At 39.8% G+C, this 13,225-nt stretch overlaps 1 protein-coding gene across 1 annotated transcript in view; it reads right to left on the reverse strand.

The window, feature by feature from the left end:
* Positions 1-6,844: 6,844 nt before the first annotated feature.
* The window catches only part of LOC110566760 (cation channel sperm-associated auxiliary subunit beta-like), a 151,511-nt gene continuing 145,130 nt past the window's right edge, over positions 6,845-13,225 (reverse strand). The window contains exons 23-27 of the mRNA XM_060388355.1: positions 12,423-12,533; positions 10,703-10,838; positions 7,987-8,087; positions 7,374-7,448; positions 6,845-7,105 (exon numbers count right to left, since the gene is read on the reverse strand). Of these exons, the coding sequence (XP_060244338.1) occupies positions 6,914-7,105; positions 7,374-7,448; positions 7,987-8,087; positions 10,703-10,838; positions 12,423-12,533 (615 nt within the window). The 3' untranslated portion in view covers positions 6,845-6,913. The remainder of the gene's footprint in view (positions 7,106-7,373; positions 7,449-7,986; positions 8,088-10,702; positions 10,839-12,422; positions 12,534-13,225) is intronic.

Below are 13,225 nucleotides of genomic sequence, written 5' to 3' on the forward strand. Positions count from 1 at the left end.
TATCCAGGAAGCCTAAGCCCCACCTCACAGTCCCAAGATGAATGTATGGTCCTACCCAGTACCTGATTCCTTGCCTTGTAAATCACATGGTATGGACCTTCCTCTCAGCTTTCTAAACAAACAAACAAACAAAAACACTCACATAAGCCAGCAATTTCCCTTAGTATGGGGGCGTCCGCTGAAGCTTCTTTCCCCCTCCTATCATCCCCAGGACATTGGTGGCTCTCTCGCCTCTTCTTGCCTTTTAACTGAACCTCCTCTACAGGGCTTTGAAGGGAATTCTCGGCCTTCCAGGCTGTGTAACACTGTCTCTGTTGGGATGTTATATCCTCCCTACTGCTCTAAGGACCAGTCAAGCCCTCCCCACATGCCATGAGTCTCTCTCTCCTATTAAAGCTCATTCTGAGGAATAACTGTTGAGGCTCTCCTCCTCCCCAGAACCAACAGACCTGCATTTCTTGGTTATAGAAAGATTGCATCAAACTAAGAGGCTTCTTTCTTCACAGAAAACAACTGATACTACAAGACAGATGGAAAACCAGCCCAGCCAACATATTTTTCCTGTTTTCAAGAGATCTCATCCATAGCCTGTGTTTTGAAATGTAGTTTCTGTTTTAAATCACCATTAAAAAGTAGGCTTACCGCTTAAGAGACAGAGTAATATAATTTGTTTTTCTCTTGGAAGTATTGTCAGCATTTAATTTAGAGATGACCTTCATCATAGAAATGGTTAGCAAACTGGTGACACTTGTTATTTAGTGAAAGACAATGTGCAGCTATTCTGAAAATTTGATAGTTACTTTTATTAGTGTAAGTTATGAACAGGGGTAGGTTTTATTGTGACACTCTCACACACGCATATAATGGACTTTCATTAGATTCGGCCCCAGTTTCTCTCTTTATACTTCCCACGTGGGTCCTTTTCTGTTTTCCTAATAGTTCCCCTTCTGCTTTCGTGTCCCCACCAAATCTTAGATTCTACGCATGAAAGAAAACATTCAATACTTGTCCTTTTGAGCCTATTTCACTTAACATTGTGACCTCCAGCTCCATCCATCTTGTTTTTACAAACATCATGAGCTTATAGTGTGTGTGTGTGTGTGTGTGTGTGTGATATGCATGCTGGGAATCAAACTCAAGTCCTCTGCAAGAGCAGCAAGGAGATGTAAAGGTGAGCAATATCTCCAGACGTCTAATGATTTCTTTTAATATCTCTGATTTGTAATGTAATATGTGTTAATTTCTTGGAATTAAATTGCCTTTGAATTCTAGCATTACTAGATTCGTATGTTGAACTGCTGGGTTTTACTTAATATTTGAAATTATCAGACTTATTTTCAAGAGTGAAAAGTACCTGTGAAAATTTGTTGAGATAAAATTTGACCTGGAATTTACTGTGCACCCCAATAGTCTTTGAGGTCATGGTGATTCTCTGGCCTCAACTTCTCCAGTGCTAAGATTATGGGCACTTCCATACTGGCCCAAGTTTGTTCTTAAACTTTAAATAGGGCTTACAAAAAGATCTAGAGGGAAGGTTGCCACCATTTATTGCATTTATTACATTAATTAAATAAAAGAGAAAGTGGGGAATAGCCTTGAACTGATTGTTACATAAGACAACTTTCTGAAAATAGCACAAGCAGCACTGGCACTAAGATCAACAATTAATAAATGGGACCTCATGAAACTGAAAAGCTTCTACAAGGCAGAAGACACTACTTTTGATTTAACCAAATTTTCTTTTCATTCTTTTTAAAAATTGTATTTATTTATTACAATATATTCACTTTGTATCCCTGCTATAGCTCCCTCCGTCATGTCCTCCCTGTCCCGCCTCTTCTCCCTCTATGTTCTTCCCTTAGTCCCCTGATAGGGGAGGGTCTCCTCCCTTCTATCTGACCCTAGCCTATTAGGTCTCATCAAGGCTGGCTACATCATCTTCCTCTGAGGCCTGGCAAGGCTGCACCTCCTCCAGGGGGAGGTGATCAAAGAGCCAGCCACTGAGTTCATGTCAGACAGCCCCTGCACCCCTTACTACGGAACCTACTTGGAATCTGAGCAGCCTATGGGCTTCCTCTGAGCAGCGGGTCTATGTCCTCTCCATGCATGGTCCTTGGTTGGAGTATCAGTCTCTTCAGGGCTCCTGAGAGAGGGCCTGTTTGGCTCTGTTATGTAGTTCCTTGTCACCTCCAGGTCTTTCTATCTCCCTCTTTTTCCATAAGGTTTTCAGCCCTCTGCCTAAAGTTTGGCTGTGAGTCTCAGTATCTCCTTCAATACCCTGGTGGGTAGAGTCTTTCAGAGGTCCCTGTGGAAGGCTCCTGTCCTATTCTTTGTCTTCTACTTCTGATATCTAACCTGTTTGCCCTTCTGAATGAGGATTAAGCATCTTCCCTAGGGTCCTCCTTCTTGCTTAGCTTCTTTAGGTGTACAGATTTTTAGAATGTTTATCCTATATTATATGTCTAATATCCACTTATAAGTGAGTATATACCATGTGTGTCTTTCTGCTTCTGGGTTACTTCATTCAAGATGATCTTTTCTAGTTCCCACCATTTGCCTGCAAAGTTCATGATTTCCTTGTTTTTAATTGCTGAGTAGTATTCCATTGTGTAAATGTACCACAATTTCTGTATCCATTCCTCCGTTGAGAGACATCTGGGTTGTTTCCAGATTCTGAATATTATGAATAAAGCTGCTACAAACATAATTGAGCAAATGTCTTTATTAAATGGTGGGGCATATTTGGATATATGGATAGGAGTAGTTTAGCTGGATCTTGAAATAGCACTATTCCCAATTTTCTGAGAAAGCGCCAAATTGATTTCCAAAGTGTTTGTACAAAGTTACAAACCAGCAATGGAGGAGGGCTCCCCTTTCTGCACAGCCTCTCCAGCATTTGTTGTCACTTGAGTTTTTGATCTTAACTATTCTGATGGATGTGAGGTGAAATCTCAGGGTTGTTTTGATTTGCATCTTCTTGATGACTAAGGACATTGAACATTTCTTAAAGTGTTTCTCTGCCATTTGATACTCCTCTGTTGAGAATTCTCTGTTTAGCTCTCTGTCCCATTTTTTAATTGTATTACTTGGCTTGTTGATGTTTAACATCTTCAGTTCTTTATATATTTTGGATATTAGCCCTCTGTCATATGTAGGGTTGGTGAAGATCCTTTCCCAGTCTGTAGGCTGTTGTTTTGTTCTGAGGACAGTGTCCTTTGCTTTACAGAAGCTTTTCAGTTTCATGAGGTACAATTTATTGATTGTTGAGACACTTTCAACTAGGCAAAATGTTTTTATTACTATTGCTCTATAGTACAGCTTGAGATCTAGGATGGAGATATCTCCAGAATATCTTTTATTGTACAGGATTGTTTTAGCTATTCTGGTTTTTTTTGTTATTCTATATGAAATTGAGAATTGTTCTTTAAAGGTCTCTAAAGAATTGTGTTGGTATTTTCATGGGAATTGCATTGAATCTGTAGATTGCTTTTGGTAGGATAGCTATTTCACTGTTAATCCTACTGATCCATGAGCATGGGAGATCTTTCCATCTTCTGACATGACTTCTTCAGAGAAATGAAGTTTTTTCAAACAGGTCTTTCACTTGCTTGGTTAGAGTTATGTCAAGGTACTTTATGTTATTTGTGGCTATTGTGAAGGGTGCTGTTTCCCTAATTTCTTTCTCAGTCTATTTGTCTTTGGTATATAGGAGGGCTACTGATTTTCTTGAGTTGATTTTGTATCCAGCCACTTTGCTGAAGGTGTTTATCAGCTGAAGGAATTTTCTGGTAGTATTTTTGGGGTCACTCATATACACTATCATATCATCTGTTAAGAGTGGTACTTTGACTTGTTCCTTTCTGATTTGTATCCCCTTGATCTCCTTTAGCTGTCTTATTGTTCTAGCTAAGACTTCAAGAACTGTGTTGAAGAGATAAGGAGAGAGTGGGCAGCCTTGCCTTATCCTTGATTTCAGTGAGATTGATTTAAGTTTCTCTCCATTTAGTTTGATGTTGACTATAGGCTTGCTGTACATTGCTTTTTCTGTGTTTAGGTATGTGCCTTGTATCCCCGATCTCTCCAAAACTTAAAACATGAATGGGTGTTGCATTTTGTCAAATGCTTTTTCAGCATCTAAAGAGATGATCATATGATTTTTTTTCTTTCAGTTTGTTTATATGGTGGATTACATTGATGGATTTTCATATGTTGGACTGCCCCTGCATGCCTGGGATGAAGAGTACTGATGACATTAAATTTTGAGAGTGTTCAATGACAGATACCAGATGAGTTAAGGAAAACTGGTTAAGAGAAAGGTTTAAAAACAACAAAACAGATTTTAGTATGTTTATCCTTTATGATATGTCTAATATCCATGTGCACACCTAAAGAAGCTAAGCAAGGAGGAAGACCCTGGGTAAGATGATCCATCCTCATTCAGAAAGGCAAATGGGATGGATATTAGAAGAGGGAGAATTGGACAGGGAATTGGACAGGAGCCTACCAGAGAGGGCCTCTGAAAGACCTAGCAGGGTATCGAAGCAAATGCGGAAAATCATAGTCAAACTTTGGGCAGAGTGCAGGGAATCTTATGAAAGAAGGGGGAAATAGAAAGACCTGGAGGGGACAGGAGCTCCACAAGGAGAGCAACAGCTGCTCAGGGGTCTTCTCTGAGATACTCCAGCCAAGGACCATGCATGGAGATAACCTAGAACCCCTGCTCAGATGTAGCCCATGGCAGCTCAGTATCCAAGTGGGTTCCCTAGTAAGGAAAACAGGGACTGTCTCTGACATGAACTCAGTGGCTGGCTCTTTGACCATCTCCCTCCAAGGAGGGAGCAGCCTTACCAGGACACAGAGGAAGACATTGCAGCCAGTTCTAATGAGACCTGATAGGCTAGGGTCAGATGCAAGGGGAAGAGGACCTCCCCTATCAGTGGACTGAGGGAGGGGCATGGGACAAGAGGAGGAAAGGAAGGTGGAATTGAGAGAGGATGAGAGAGGGGGCTACAGCTTGGCTACAAAGTGAATAAATTGTAATTAATAAAAAATAAATTAATTAAAAACCAAAACTTTTGTTTGTTTTGTTTGTTTTGAAACAATGTCTTACTGTGCATTTCAGGCTGTTACTGAATCCACCAACTTGTGGAAACCTTGCGGAGCTTGTGAAAAAATTTGGATACAGGGCACAGACAGTAGACACAGTATTAAGTCATAGGTAGGCATGCTTCTGATTGACGTTCTGCTATATGTCTGTCTGTTGATGTGACCAGCTGCTTTATTCGCTAACCACATGGATAGGACCTAATTTCACCACTTGTGTTTCCCGTATCATGCCAGACTACTCTAGGGAACTGTGAACCTCAGGAAGTTTTTCTTCCCTTTATTTGTTTATTGTCCCGACCCACGGGACTTCAAGGGGGTTCCTAAGGAGGAGATTGGAAGGAATGGGGGAGAAGGAATGAGAGACGCAGGAGTGAAGGCCAAGTCTGTTCGTCTGATCAAAGCCTCGTTTATTAAAAATTTTTACCCAACTTATATAGGGAGAAGGCAGGAAAGAGGGGAAGGCTAATGTACTGCTGCAGGAGATAGGAAGAGTGCTTTCATGGGTTAAATATTGCACCTGCAAGATACTGTAAGGATGTTTTCTTAAGATATCTCATGGATGCTCTAAAACTAACGGAGGGATGTCCTCACAATCTATCACCCATGATTTCGGGTCCTAGGTAACTCTTCAACTAAATAGCTTTAGGTCTCCACTAAATGACCTTTGCTCACTACCTGGCTTTGGCTTCAGTAAGTAGCTTTGTCTCCACTAAATAGCTTTGGCTCACTGTTTGACTTTGTCTTCAGTAAATAGCCTTGGCTCCCGGCAGTTTATGTCAGGTATTCAGTCACAGTGATGAGAAAAAAAAAAAGTTAAGAAAAGTACTGTGGGAAGACTCAGATGATTGTGAGCTATTGTATGTGCTGACATTCAAACCAAATTGTCTGCAAGAGCAAAAGTGCTCTCAGGCACTGAGCCATCACTCCAGCCCCAAGATTGCCTGAAGATTTTCTGCCTATTAAGGGCCCATGAATCTTGGGTCTCTGAGGAATATTTTCATTCAGGATAATCTTATCTTGGTTGGAAAGAGTTATGAAACAAGAAATCGTCCCTAATCTTAAAGTTTACAGTCACTGGTGGGCTAGCCCTTTTGAGTCATCTGCTCTGTTCCTTTTCCATGCCCACATGTCCTCACTCACTCAGTAACCTCCATGCATGCCAGCTCTGACACCTGTGAAGGTGGAGCCTTCACTTTCTGGATTTGGAGGGCAGGTTCACCAAAAGCACATAAAGACATATCTTTCGGAGTCTGTATGCTGCATGTTTGAAACCAACACCTGGACCATCACTATATTCTTACAGTAGTCCATGGTGGAGACACCTTCCCCTCTTATTAGGACCAGAGACTGGTTTGGCCTTTTTTTAAGAAAGCTAAATGACAAATTTTTTTTCATTTCCCTCAAGACTGTGAAAATATATCCACTGATGAGCCTCTTCTTGCCTGACTCCCATGGTGTAATGACGCCCTCATTGTTCTGCCATTTTATCCAGGATCTGGCACTAGAAAATGGACTCTAAGAGCTAAATAATGCAGAAATCCATTCCACACAGAATAGGTTATCATTTTATATTTTCCAAAACCATCTAAAAAATACTCGTAAGTGCTTAAATAAATTTCTATGTATTAAAAATAAAAAAATGGAATGTGGAACTATTGCCCAACAGCAACTAGAATTACAATATTTTATAGCTTTGTACCAAATGAGTATTTTAAAAATGTAACTATACTGTGTGGATGCGTTTGATGGAATCAGGAATTAGAGATAATTGATGATTATTGTTTGATCAGTATGTCCAGACTTTTGCTTATGAGCCAATGCTTGAAAATGATGACATTGCAAAATGTCCTCTGCTGTGTCTCCAGAATGCTCTCAATGGGTGGATGTTGCGCAGTTGGAATAAAAATGATATGAAAATCAATCCCCCTATCACTACGGATGTTCCAACAGCAATCAGTGTATGTCCTGGAAAAGGCAATGGTACTTCATCGACATAAATCTGAAAAGAAAAAGCAAAGTGCTTGTGTAAAACACTGGACATTGTATGATCCCCACAATGAACCACACAGCAAAATTCCACCTGGAGTTCTGTGGACACTCAGCATCTTCTACCACCCACTCTCTCACTCTCTGCCATGCCCCGTCCAAGCCTTCTCCAGCACACAAATTCTGTCCGTGTTTTTATCTTTATGCATAACTTGGATTGACAAACAATGTTTCATTTTCTCATTCATCACCCCATTTTATACTTTGTGCACTTATTGTACCTGAAATTCTTCAGCTAAGTCACAAAAGCTGACTCCAGGAACTACAGACACCCTGAAGTGAAACAGCTCAGAGCCCTGTGGAACAAACACAGATGGTCATTGTGTGTGTGTGTGTGTTCTTTAAATAAAGATACCCATGGGATCCACTTCCTTAGATGTCATCTATGAGGAGTGCCAAGGCTCTTGGGTATGTACATTGCATATAAAATTAAAAGTTATTGAAACAGGAATTCGTTGTCATAGTTTTACTTTCAGAATGAAACACTCTGGCTTTCCTGAACACTAAGTTAGCCCTCATCCCTGTGAGTTTAACATATCTCTGCATTTCCACTGGTTTTCACACTTACCAGGGCTTTATGTATCCTTTATGATCCCTATCTTTTAGAAACAAATTTCCTCCTTCCCTTTAGCCAATTGCTCCTAGAAAATAGTAAATTAATGTTCCATTCAACAATCAGATTCCTTTCAAAATAAGACATCAGGGAAATAAAGAAAAAGAAACATTTTTCTGTATACTCTAAAGCTGCTCTTCCTGCCATTTATCAATCTTACTTTAGCACACATGCTTTCCTTTAACCTCTACCTGGTAAAAATGAAAATGCTGTCAACTCACCCTTATACTGAGGTTGAGACCTAAAGGATTATACACTGGAGTTTTAAGCCTTGACTCTAAGTAAGTCTTCAACTTCTTAAGGTTCTCTGGCACAGTGTGCTCTGAAACACACAAAATACATTTTAAGCTCACGTTTTCACATTTTGCCTAGAGGTTGTTACACACAGCAAGGTACAATGAAAGATTCTGTTGTGTAAGGTGACTAAGGTAACTCATGCTCTTTGTTTGGTTTGATTTGTAAGTATCAAACCCAAGAGCTGAGTTTTACTAAAAATGTTATAATATACACTTAAGCAGAAGATCTAAGAGAGAAAAGGTGATACCTAGAAAAAAATATATACCCAGATTATGGGTATAGGCATCTCAAAAAGCTGCAGAAGATAAGACAGACCCAAGTGTGGGGATGGCCTCACAGAATAATTGTTCATTTTTATTTTCAAAAAGTGTCTGGTACTTAGGTGTGATGAGAAGGTTGAGTAGTTAAGAGCACTGGTTGCTCTTGTTCAGGGTTTGATTCCCAGGAGCCATGTGGCAGCTTACAACCATCATTCTGAGCTCCAGTTCTAGGGGATCTGATTGCCTCCTTTGAACTCTGAGGGTGCCTGGTACGCAAGCAATGCACAGACATGCAGGTAAAACACCCATATTCATAAAATGTAAAGGAGTTCTGGTTCTGGGGATTGAACCCCAGTACCTTGTTCACAGTAGACAAGCACTCTACCTCCAAACTATGTCCTCAGTTTTCTTGCGGTGTGTGTGTGTGTGTGTGTGTGTGTGTGTGTATTAGATTAACTGCTCACATTGCTTCAATACCCTCCTCAAGGAGAGGATTTTTGAAAGCCTTGCATCAGCTTGAGTTCTTTCTAGCCTCTTACTCATGAGAAACCAATCCTGACATGAATGTTTTGCTGTTGCAGGGTATTTGATCCCATTGTGAAGCCCCAAATTATGAACTGTAAAAGCCTGTTTCTTGTTTTGGTGTGGTTGAGGCCCTATCATACACCTTTATTTAATCCAAGAACTCTCTGTTTTTTGTAAACAGGTGAGTATGGTGTGGTTCAGTCATCCCTAGCACACACCTTTAATCCAAGAGCTTTCTGTACACAGAATTTAATAAAGTAAACCCTAGGTCAAGAGGCAACCAGCTATCCGGGATTACAGTGTAGGAGGGACTTTGAGTTGAGAGCATTTAAGACTGCAATACAAGGAGCTTTAGCTCTTTAGCTATTGAGCTCTTTGGCTCTAGCTAAAGAGTGCTTGAGTGCTAGCTCTCTGGCTTTGATGGCTTTTAGGGCTTTGAGGTAGTAAGCTTTTGGCCTTTGGTCTCTTGGCCTCTTTCTTCTGGGCTGTCAGCTGAGCTAGTGAGCCTTTCAGTCTTTTTCCATTTGGACCTGAGCTGAGAAGGAAGGTCAGCTGGGCGCTTTCTCTGTCTCTCTGAGTTAACAGGTTTTCACCCCAGCATCTGGCTCCTGAGTCTTTATTGGTAAAATAGAAGGGTTGGGATTTTCATTTTTTAAAACAACATTTTGTATTTTTCATAGTGGTGGGCAAATGATTTTCATAAGATGAGTCAGTTCATCTACCCTCCTCACCAGACCCAGCTGCCATCTTCATGCCTTTTTTTTTTTTTTTATATAAGAAAAACTCTGGAGATAGAACCTAAGGCTCTGAGAATTCAAGAATAGCATTCTACCACTGAGTTAGAACCCCAGCCCTTGTTTATCTATATGTGTATGTATGGATGTGTATTTGTATATGTGTGTGTAGGTATGGTATGTGTATGTATGCATATATGTATGTAAGTATGTATCTGGTCTATCATTTATTACCTGACAATATCAATGCATAAATAAACACAAAAAAGGCAACTGAAAGTTATATCTTTGGGATAAAACAATTTAAGTTAGTTTCCTTTGGTATTGTAAAATATGTCTGTCTCTTTTCAGCTTCTTTTGCTATAAAATCCCTATTCTTTCTTTCTTTTCTTCTTTTGGGACAAATTCTGATGTAGCCCAGGCTGGTCCTATCTCACTCTAAAACTGTAACTGGCCTTTAACTTTGATCCTCCTGCCTCTACCTACCAAGTTCTGGGATTACAACTGTGTCCTACCACATTTAACTAAAAAGTCTTCACAAAACTTTACTTGCATAATTAGAAGCATATCCTACAGAATGTCTGGAAGCACGGAAAACATTTAGGTAACTGCTGACACAGTGAATAATGAAGACACACAACTGGCACACAGCAAAAACTCCATCATTGTTGCTACTCATCTCCAACATGACTTTTAGGCTCATCTTTGTGCGTCACTTATTTGCTAAAGGTTTGTTTTTAGTTGTGTTTGCATGTGGGTATGTGTAGCACCCTACACGCAAAGGCATAGGACACTTTGCAGCTGGAGTTGCAGACATTGTGTGAGCTGCTTGACATGAGCCCTCTGCATGAGCAGTATGCTCTTAACTCCTGAGTGAATTCCTCAGTTCTACAGTTCAAATTAAAAACAAAACCAAACTGGCCTTATACCAATGAACCCAGGTTACCGGAAGGAACATAAAAGGAGATGACAAAGGTGAAAATGCCAATGATTCAACTCCTTTTCCCCAAAACTCCTGGCTATTTCTCCTGTGAACAGGCTTTGTGATCCACTAATTTTTTAAAAAAATCAGTAATAATAAAATGGCTTGTAAGATAAGCATAGAAGACAGAAAACCATACTTAGTTCCCAGTTTTTTCTCATATTGACTTCAGTCACAGTAACCAAATATGGGGGTTCCACAGAGAATTTTTCTCCTTCATTGAAAATCTCCAAAACAACTGGGTATTGGGTGACTGGAAACTTGTAACGATGAACCTAAAATACAAATTCCATGAATAAATATAAGTCTGGAAATTCAATAGTATCATTCTTGATCAAGAATTGAATGAGATTTTGACAGAACCGTGGCTGTTCTAAGTGGAGTGCTTCCTAAAACCTCTGCCTTTCAGACACAAAAAGAGTCTATCATAACAAAATCCATGCAAATTCCAAGGCAGAAAACATGGTAATGAGATGCATAACTTTTGAAGTTAGTATACAAAGTGATAGGTCTTATAATGGAGTTTTCTTACATATGTATTTTTATACACACACACACGTATACAATATATATTATATATAATTATCAGGAATTTTCTTCCAAAAATGTTGTACTCTGGGTTTTTATTTTGTACTTCTTTGCAGGTCTCCTTCTTCTCCCCAGACACACCCCCCTTCTGTTTTTATGTCACATAAATTCTCTTCTCTATCTAACCCATTTAAGATCTCTTCCTCTGCTTGCTTGGTCTCTTTTCTTCTTTCTACTCCCCCAATTCACACTTAAATGTAGAGTCTTCACATAAGGAATAACACAGGATTTTTCTTCTAGGCCTGACTTATTTCACTTAACACAATGACCTCCAGTACCAATTATGTTCCTGTAAATGTGATCTGATGTTTTTCATGTCACAAAAACACATTGTACAACATATTGTCTATCCATGTGCTGATGGACATTTTGGATGGTTTCCTTTCTTAGTCTTGTGAGCATTGCAGTAATAAACGTGTGTAATGCATCTCTGTGGTATAGTGACAAGGTCCTTTGGGTACGTCTCCAGGAGCAGTATCTGGGGCACATGGTAGCCTGAAAATTACATTACATTACATTAATTCATTGGGAGTAGGATTGTTAACTATGTGTATGATACATGTGGATACTTCTACCCATGAAATGGAGAGGGCAGAGTAAGCATTTTTATTTTCCTTCAGAGATAAGTTTAGTTAATTCCTCTGAGTGCAGAAGAAGATCAGGGGTTTCAGTCAGCCTGGACTACATAGAAGTTTGAGCTAGTGTGGACTATATAGCAAGACCTAGTTCAACAACTCAAAATAAACGAATGATAAAATTTCCATCTTAATTATTTCATATCAACTAGATATATTTCCTACTTAACTCCCCAGAAAATTATGGTGGGAAGAACCCCGGGAAGGTAAAGCTATACATGCAACAAAAAAATTCTTATGTTAATAAAGGGAATGGTTGTAGTAACAACTTTTAACTGGGTCATATTCGGTTCTAAGTCACAACAGACATTATTTCCACATGTGAGATTATTTTTAAGATGTTTTTATATATATGGCCTTTTGCCTGCATGTTTGTCTCCAAGCCACGTCAATACAGTGCCAGTAGAAGCCAGAAGAGGGCATCAGAGCCTCTAGAACTGGGGTTCCAGAAGGTTGTGAGCTGCATGTGGCTTCTGGGAATTGAACCTGGGTCTTCAGCAAAAGCAACAAATGCCTTTATGCACTCAGCCATGCCTCCAGCCTCCACGTCTGAGTTTTCATGTTTGACTAAAGGCACATTTGCAATCACAGGAATGGGAAATCATTGCATCATCAGGTAAATATGAATCGTCTTACCTTTTCTTTGCAGTCTGAGAAAGCGACAGCATGTGAACCCTTTTGATGTTCAGTGCAGTTGCACATTTCCCGACGGGTGGCATTGGCGCACTGTTTGTATTTGCCAGTTTCCTGCAGACAGAAGCAGCAGAGGTTGCCTTGTTTTCATGATTCAGAAATTTTCCAAAGTAAGTGCTTAGGGAATACTTATTCTCTGAATAATAAAATTTCAAGAAGTTAAAGAAGAAGATTCATCCAGGTTGTTTCCAGCTTCTGGCTATTAGATTTGATATTCCTCAATCGAGAATTCTCTGTTTAGCTCTGTTCCCCAACCCAGATGCCCCTCAACTGAAGAATGGATACAGAAATTGTGGTACATCTACACAATTGAATATTACTCAGCAATGAAAAACAAGGAAATCATGAAATTTGCAGGTACATGGTGGGAACTGGAAAGGATCATCCTGAGTGAGCTATCCCAGAAGCAGAAAAACACACACGGTATATACTCACTTGTATAGACATATAATATAGGACAAACCTACTAAAACCTGTACACCTAAAGAAGCTAATCAAGAGGGAGGACTCTGGTTAAAATGCTCAATCCCCATCCCAAAAGGCAAAGAGAATGGATATCAGAAGAAGAAGAAAACAGGAAACAAGTTAGGAGTTTCCCAAAGAGGGCCTTTGAAAGGCTTTGCCATGCAGACTATCAAAGCAGATGGTCAGACTTATGGCCAACTATTGGGCAGAGTGCATGGAATCTTCTGAAATAAGATCTGGAGAGGACAGGAGCGCCACAAAGAGAGCAAAAGAATCAAAAA

The sequence above is a fragment of the Meriones unguiculatus genome, chromosome 7 (genome assembly GCF_030254825.1).
Source record: "Meriones unguiculatus strain TT.TT164.6M chromosome 7, Bangor_MerUng_6.1, whole genome shotgun sequence".
Taxonomy (NCBI): Eukaryota; Metazoa; Chordata; class Mammalia; order Rodentia; family Muridae; genus Meriones; species Meriones unguiculatus.